We start from the raw sequence: 8745 nt of genomic DNA, 5'->3' as shown, positions 1-8745 counted from the left end.
CTCGTCCAAATCACTGATGAAGATGTTGAACAGTGCGGGCCCGAGGACCGAGCCCTGCGGAACCCCACCGCCCACATCCCTCCAAGTCGAAAATGACCCGTCCACCACCACTCTCTGGGTGCGGCCCTCCAGCCAGTTGGCAACCCAGTTGACTGTGTGGGTGACGACACCACAGTCTCCCAGTTTCTTAATGAGAACAGGGTGAAAGACGGTGTCAAAGGCCTTCCAAAAGTCCAGGAAGACTATGTCCACTGCTACCCCTGCGTCTAAGGATTTGGTGATCTGGTCATAGAAGGGGTTGGTCTGACAGGACCTGCTGCTAATGAACCAGTGTTGGTTGCCCTTAAGCATAGTCTCCCCTGCTGACCCCTCATGAATATGCGCCTGAATAATTTTCTCAAAAAAGCTTGCCCAGGATTGAGGTAAGATTAACTGGCCTGTAGTTTTCCGGGTCCTCCTTCCTCCCCTTCTTGAAGATGGGAACCACACTGGCCCTCTTCCAATCCTCTGGCACCTCACCAGAGCACCACGAGTGCTTGTACAGCCGTGCCGGGGTCCCACAATGACCTCAGCTAATTCCCTTCAGTACTCAAGGCTGGAGATCATCCAGACCAGCTGATTTGAATACATCCAGTCCCTCCAGAAGTTCCCTAACTAGTTCCTCACAAACCTTTGGCCTAGGTGCACCTCCGCTGGAATCTAAGGGGGGCCCAGAGGGGGGTGACTGTTCCAGTCCCTGCTTAGGAAAACGGAGGCAAAGAAATCTTTAGATATGTTGGCTTGTCATCTGGTGCGAGGACCAAATTTCCTAGCATGTCCTGCAGGGGCCCCATGTTACCCAGAACCTTCTTTTTGCCCCCTGTGTATTTAAAAAAGGACTACTTGTTGTCCTTGATCCAGGAAGCTAGTCCCAGTTCCATCTCTGCCTTAGCCTTCCTGACTGCCCCCCTGCATCCCTGAGCAACTGCAGTATAGTCCTCCCTGCTGATGGCCCCTCCCTTCCATTGGGTGTGCGCCTCCCTTTTTGCTAGGAGACATTCCTGGATGCTTTTGGTGAGCAATGGGGGCTTATGTGCCCTCCTGCTCCCTTTGATCCGTATTGGGATTACCTCCCTTTAGCCTTGGAGGGTTGTCTCCTTAAGGAGCGACCACTCTTCTTGGACACCTGGCTCCCCTCCCCTTCGAGACCTCAGTGCTTCCCCAGCTATTCTCCTTAGCTCATTGAAGTCCATCCTCCTGAAATCTAGGGCTGCTGCCTTGCTGTAGGCCTTTGCCACCTTGCACTGGATGGTGAATTCCAGCAAGCGATGATCATTGTCGCCCAGGTGATCGAGCATCCGCAGCCCCCTCACCAGGTCGTCACCCATGGCCAGCACCAGGTCCAACAAGGCATCTCCCCTGGTGGGGCTGTGCACCTCCTGGGTTAGATGGAGGTCCTGCATTCTGGCTAGGAACTTACGTGAGCGGTCAGACCTGGCTGAGTGCTCTTCCCAGCAGATGTCTGGAAAGTTTCAGGTTCCCCATGACGACCACATCCTTTGACTTCACTAACTCCATGAGCTGACTTAAGAATTCCTGGTCTAGCTCTTCCCCTTGGTTGGGAGGTCTGTAGTAGACCCTACCATTAAGTCTCTTTCCCCTCGACTACCTTATATTCTAACCCAAAGCACTTCAGAGTGCCCCTTCTCTGATTCTTTGCTAATTGGCGAGGATGTGTATTCCTCCTTAATGTAGAGTGCCACGCCCCCACCTTTCCTTCCTATCCTGTCCCTCCTGTACAGCCTGTAGCCCTTGACATTCACCGCCCAGTCATGCGTTGAATCCCACCATGTTTCAGTGATCCCCACTATTGTCCAGGTTGGTGTCAGGTAGCAGGAGGGTAAGTTCCTCCTGCTTGTTTTCCATACTACTAGTGTTTGTGTAGAGGCATTTGAGGCCTCCTGTGGATCTGTTCTGTACAGAGATTAGGATTGAAGATGGGTTTACTGAACACAGTGGCTAGGGACAGACATTACACACAAACCAATTTAAGTGATCAGAAACTAGTTTAAACCTGTAACAGAATAGATGTTCAGTGTATATAAACCAGTTTTTGAAAATGCTGAAACCAGTTTGAGATAAACCTGGTTGAATATAGGATCAGACTTAACTAATTTGAGTCAAGCCAGTTTATGCAATATCTGTCCCAGACGCCTTGCTGGTTCAAATACATTGAAAATGGATTTAAATAAACCAGACTCCCCCACCTTCCCAGCATGATCTCTGGGCTGGGTGGGGCTCTGCTTTAGCAGGGCTGGCCCCTCCCCTCTGCTCCCTCGCTGGAGCTCCAGCAGAGACTGCAGGCACTGCAGGGTCTGCCTGGCTTCCCTCTGCCATACCCCCCTCCCTTTGCTGCTTAAGCAGGAATCCCCTCCCTCCCATCTTCCACTGCACGGACCCCAGCCCCACAGAACCTAGGCTTGTGGTATGCTAGCTAATGTCAAGAGGTATCTGTGTGCGTGTCTCCAATTTTACAGGAACAGGCAGACAGAAAAGTGACTGCCTAGGGCTTTGTGGAGCTAATGGATAAGGTCAGCTGGTAAGCTGTTTAAGAAGAGTTTGAACTAGTGGAGAGAGGCTGTTGTTTTGCTGATGAGGTGATTAACACTGTTATCAGCCCCCTACTGGCTTGCTCACCTGTCAATTTGCAACACTCCTGCCCCTTGCGCTGCCAGTGGGGAAAAGCCTGGGACCATGCAGGCAGACCTCCCTAATGAGAGTCCTGCCTGAGCCTGGCCACACCCCCTTCAGTTCAGCTCCCTACAGAAGGGAAGGAAGGCTGCTCTAGTGCCCCCTAGCTTCCAGCCTGAGCCACTGCAGGCATGTGCCTGAATTTCCTGAGTCCAAAGAAAATGTCTGTCCAGTTACAAACCAGTTCAGCCTAGCCAGGTTATGCTAACCTGTAAAGATTGAATCAATTCAGGCTTAGGCTTTTTGAATGTCTGACCCTGGCCAGTGTGTTAATTTTATGTAGACCAGTATTTAATACAAATGTCTCAAATGTATAAGTCTTGTAACCATCTATTGCTTAAAAAAAAAAAAAGCATTTAAAATTAAATAACTTTTTATTTCACATGACTGACTTTGAGGACTGTGTAAAATTTGATTTTTATCAGTCTTGTCTTTGACATGTATTTAGACTGGTTTCTCCTACCTACATCACTGAATGATCAACACTTTATCATTATTTTATATTACCCAGTGATGTGTTAAACACTTGCAGAAAACAGTCTGCGACTCATAGCATTTGTAATTTAAATTTAAAATGTAGCGCAACGAGTGGAGATGACAATTGATAAAGGAAGTGGCAAAGGAGGGAGGGTACAGAGTAATCTGAATTTAGACCAGTATAAAATTTGTCTTCTGAAGTGTAATGAGCATTAAACAGAAAAAGCTGTAGTGTCTGCTTTTCCTTCTTTCATCAGAACACACGTTGTGTCTTCTTAACATGTCTTCCATGTTATCATTCAACAACTATTGAAGCTGTTTGGGAGGTAGAGAAACAAAAGGAAGGGAATATAACTGATTGTTCTTTGCCTCAAGTGGGGTTTCAGAAGATGCAATAATCGCTTTTTGTTGAGTTTCTGACCAGGAAAAATCTCTCTCCAGTGTCAGTGAAGTCTCTCGTTTTGGCTATGAATGAACAATTTGAATACTACCAGTCTGATTCATCTCCCAGCACCAATTCAGAGGTTTTGGGACCAATCAGAAGTGTGGGTACTGAAAAACGTGGCCTCTATGATAACAATTTTCGAGGAACCTGACAGTTTTTTAATCGATTTACCTCCAGGTGCTGAAAGACAAGTGTCAGTGTTTTGTAGCCATAAACATATTTACCCATTATTCAGATAGACAGATCTCTGTAGATTTCAGACTCTTCCTGTCTTCCAAATGTCTGTAAGATTTAGCTGAACAGGCATTACTAATTCTTCCAAAACATTGGTGTTTATTATATTTCTAAGTCCCTCCTTTTTTATTTATATACCTGCTCTCCAAAAATGTTTCGTCCTAATTACGTTCCTAATTTAGGACTTTACTGTGTATTTATCTAATATGCTAATATATTTGAGATCGCGTATAGAGAAAATGGTATGTGTACTTTAACATATTAAAGGGAAGAGTTAGGGCCTAGGGGGGGCATGTCGACTTAAACTCAAAATAGACTTAATATACATATTGCCTTTTCTACACTACACTTGAAACACATTGGCATATGTTAACTAACTTGGGCTGTCACATCTTTTTTTCCTGAGACAAGGTCTAAGATAGGTAATCTGTTACTTTTTGACACGGGTCCCTGGGAACAATAAAGGTGGCACCCATGAACAGTTTGGCAATTCAAGTTAAACAGTAAATGAGGACATTTTATAATTTGTGGTAGGCTCTGGATTACTTTACACTGATTTGCAAGCCTCCACTTTTAAGATTCACTATCTCAAATTTAAGGTCTGCTGCAGTGAAGTCCTGAAGAGTTTCATGTGGTTGAAGTCTGTCTGAATGAGTGTCTCTAGAACTGTAGGCCAGTGTCAAGATACAAGTATAAATGAATATAGGCATAAAGAGCTTTTAGTAAATGTATAGTAGTATTGTTTTACTGACTTTTTCCTTCGGTTGTTTACCTCGCCTGTCAGGTGGTGGAAGAAAATGGAGTCCGCAAAGTGGTTGTATTGCCACACTCAACTGAATTCCATCCTTCCATTCATCCCCCTCCACCACATGTGCCACATTACATGCATCCTCATCCTGCTTTGCTTCCCCATCCGCCTCATCCAGTGTACCCTCCAGTTCCAGGGACAGGAGAAATACCACCACAGTTCATTCACCAGCATCCACCACCACCGCATGTTTATCAAGAACAAGGTGAGAATCGCTCGTGTTATCATTTACTTCACAAAGGGGCACAGGATCCTGGTTAGTGCACCAGGATTAGGTGTGAAGGAAAGAGAATTCTGTCCCAGTCCTGTTGCAGACTCTCCATGTGACCCTGAGCAATTAATTTAACCTCTCTCCACTGTAATTCCCTATCAGTGACTAAAAGTGTTACTTACCTAAGAGAGATGTGGTGTGGCTAAGCGTATAGTTTGTAAAGTGTTGTGAAATCCTCAGATGTGATAATTCACATATCTGCAGTACTTCACAACATAATCTTAAACTTCCCATCATTTTCCCTTTTGGTTGAATAAAAATATAGAGAAATTGTATTTGCCTTAGTCATTTCCCAGTTCCTTATATTTGGAACCTCTATATACACCACACACACACAAATCAGGACAAAAATGTTTTTAAAATAAAATTAACCACATGTTATTGTCAATGTTTTGATTTTTTTTTAGTGTTTTGGGTTTTTTCCCTGTTCCAAGATGGCAAATCCCCTTCCCAAAAAGAGTACTTCTGGGCACAAGGGGAGGGACTTCTGGTAACAAAAATTGGGGTTAGGAGGTAGGACTTTTGGTCAGTCCAGGGTGTGGGGCACCTGTCAAGGGGTGGGGCTACCCTTGTGGCCCTCAGTAGCTCACCAGAACTCATTAAGCAGCCCTCTACCCAAAATAATTGCCCACCCCTGGCCTCATGAAATGCTTCTCCCTTAAAAGGAAGACTTTGTTGTTCTGAGCCAGTGATTCACAAAGCGTGCCTCAACAATGTGCCATGAGAACCATGGAAGTGTGCTGTGAGATTCCCCATGTGAGGAGGTAAAAGGTGTCCACTGACTTCCAGCACAGTGTGCCTGTCCCAGCAATGTCTGTGACTGCTCCTCAAGGCACTGGGGCTACTGCTGTCATTGCCTTCCCCCACCCTTCCCTATCTTAATGCAGCCCCTTTGCAGCCCCCTTTCCTATGCTCCCAGCAGCATGCTCCACTGCAGGTGAATAGGCAGGCAGATGCACAGACAGAGCTGCACTTTGCAGCCCAGCTCATTCCCTCCACTCCTCCTACATTCTTGGGGCTGACAGAAGAGGCCATGGGGGGTAGTCACTGGCATGCGAGATCCTGCAAGAGCCACCTTAGCAGCAAAGACTGTCCTTGTCCCTGGAGGCACAAACCAGGGGTCAGGAGGTAGAAAGAGGAAGGCATAGGTTGTACCCCCACTGCCCTTAAATGGAACCAGCTAGATCAATGATTCTCAGCTTTTTTTAGCCTCAAGGCCCCCAATCATGTCTTTTCTGAATTTAGATCTCAGTGTTTTGTTTATTTTTTCCACAACTTCAGAAAAGTTATGGAGGTGGGTCTTGAGGCTAAACAGGTTGAGAAACACTGGTTTAGCAACTGATTCTTTCCTTAAGGAAAAGATGTGCTGTTAAAGAAAAGAAAAAAAAATGAAGTCACCAAATACTTCTCAGCATTGGTATGACTTCTTATGGCAGGGAAATGGAGTATGTTTATATGTTTTGAAAAATGTGTGCATGTTTATCTTTTTGGGTGTAAGAATGAAGTGTGGCACTAGTTCTGATCTAGAAAAAAGTGTTCCCAGGTATCAAACAGTTGGGAAACACTGTTTAAAGTAATATTCAGTAATGGAGTACTGAGGACAAGAGGAACTCTACACAAAAGCACCTTTGGTGTTTGGTTAATAGATGCTGAGGTTTCTTGGCTAAGACCCTTGCAGCAGAATAATCAAAAGCACCTAAATCTCACCTCCAAAAGTGACTCAAAATCTGGAGTCATGTAGGCAGCTCTGAAACTTTTATCTTGGTAGGTGTTCTGACATGTCATGGGAAGAAAGCTGCCGAGCAGCACAACCTTGGGAGACAGACTAAGCAAAGATTTAAGAATTGGGCAGATGAAGGATTGCAATTACGTGGGAAATAAAAAGGGCAAAAAATGAGCTAATGAAAATAGAGAATAAAAACAATAAAAAGAATAGCTTCAGAAAAATAAACTGGATATGGATTAAATTTGGTAAGAAATTTATACCCACTTGGCAAAGATTACATTAATGTATGTACAAGCAAAATCGGCAGTGTTTCAAAAATAATTTACATCTCAACATGCACCTCCTTTCCCACTACCTCCCCTTCTTTGTTTTTGTGCTGTACACATTTAGAGACCAGCTCTGGATCCCTGCCAGACATACTACTGATAACCGTGAGAAGCTCCAGTCAATCAGGAGGAGCATGCAGTTAACTTGTTTCTGAGAGATTTTACTGCCACCTACATTTGAGCAGCAGCAGTGAAAACTGTCAAGGCTTTGCTTGGTCACAAGTGGGGAGAACCATGATCAGCACTAGATCTACCTACTTACAGACTCAGGCAGACTCAGTGCTTGGTTGAATTTACAGGGTTTTACATGCTATGTCAAATACCTCAGTTGCTTGTTTACTTTCAAGAACCATTTAAATGGTAAGAAAAACAAACTGTGTTTTAATGTTAAACAAACACCTACACATTTTATTATCTTTTCAGAGCCTCGTCCACATGGAAGGACAAACTTTATTCAGCGAGATGAAAGGACTCTCAAAATGCAAGAGCATCTGAAGAAAAGACTAAAAGAGAGACAAGCTAGTGGGCATACTACTAATAAGCTTAACAGCCCTCCTTCTTCACCACATAAAGTTCATAATTCTTCCAACATAACTATGCAGAACGGAAATGGAAAGGGACAGCAAGTGGCTGGAGCCCCGCTAAAGCAAAAACAAGTAGGAAAAGCGAGGGGCAGTCCACCAGCAGATGCAGAGATGGGAGGTAGGTATTGGACTACCTGGGAAAGGAATAAGCTGGCTTTTTGTAAAAAGTACCTCAAGGATCCTACAGATCATTTGCCACTGACTCTTAAGAAAACAGAATGTGCAAATATCTTTGCCTTTTGGGGATTTTATAAGGGCCTCAGAAACTTCATATTTTTTACCTTGGAGATTCTGGTAGAAGAGATACCTGGAGAAGTCTGGCCTTGATCTTGCTGAAAGACCTTTTGAGAGAGTCATAAGAGCAAGGGGGAGGGTTAGCTGAAACAATTGAAGCAAAAGGTAGTTGAATCCTGAATGAAGAGAACCTTTCTCCAAAATGCCAGTTGAAATCAGAGTTATTGAAAGCAGTCTATAATCCTGTCACTAAAATTCCCTTTTCCCCATCTCTTTCCAAGTGGCTAAACTTTAAATGATTCTGAAATTTTGATCTCTTGCAACTGTTGTTTACAAGGAAAGATTAAAAAAACTGGGAGTAGTCAAAGGAGACTAAGGGGAAATTTAATGCCACTCTTCAAATACCTGAAGGGTGGTTATACAGAGGATCATCCGTGGCTGCAGGGGGCAGGTCAAGGAGTAACGGTTTTAAAGTGGAGCAAGGAAAATATTAGGTTGATATCAGAAGAAATTTCTCATTAGGAAGATGGGTAAGGATTGGAACAGATTACCTCTAGATATTATGGAATGTCCATCTTTGGAAGTTTTTAAGAGCAGGTTAGGCAGACACTTGTCTCGGATGGTATAGACAGGGATGATCCTGCCTAGAATAGAGGGTTAAACTAGACCCCTTGAGGTCCCTTCCATCCCTACACTTCTAGGATTCTGTGATTCCTGGTTTAGAACATACATCTCTTAAGGAATTTTCTAAATATGTCAACTTTTATTGTTGTCATTTACAGGCCAGGTATAGACATTAACGCTTTTACTGGTATACATGACCAGAAACCAGCCTGTACCTGTAGTATAGAAGTTTGGTGGACATAGACTGGTTTTAAAATGGTGGAACCCTGTCTAAAATCCTTCCCTC

At 44.2% G+C, this 8745-nt stretch overlaps 1 protein-coding gene across 4 annotated transcripts in view; it reads left to right on the top strand.

Moving 5' to 3' along the window:
- Positions 1-8745, top strand: part of LOC109310903 (fibronectin type-III domain-containing protein 3a-like) — a 65899-nt gene that overhangs the window by 29613 nt on the left and 27541 nt on the right. For all 4 annotated transcript variants that reach the window (XM_019536261.1, XM_019536262.1, XM_019536260.1 and 1 more), the window contains 2 exons: positions 4671-4899; positions 7441-7719. In XM_019536261.1, coding sequence (XP_019391806.1) covers positions 4671-4899; positions 7441-7719 — 508 coding nt within the window. The remainder of the gene's footprint in view (positions 1-4670; positions 4900-7440; positions 7720-8745) is intronic.

The sequence above is a fragment of the Crocodylus porosus genome, unplaced genomic scaffold, assembly GCF_001723895.1.
Source record: "Crocodylus porosus isolate Cpor-Errol unplaced genomic scaffold, CroPor_comp1, whole genome shotgun sequence".
Lineage (NCBI taxonomy): Eukaryota > Metazoa > Chordata > Crocodylia > Crocodylidae > Crocodylus > Crocodylus porosus.
The sequence above is the reverse complement of the archived record's forward strand: the minus strand, read 5'-3'. Positions and strand labels throughout refer to the sequence as shown.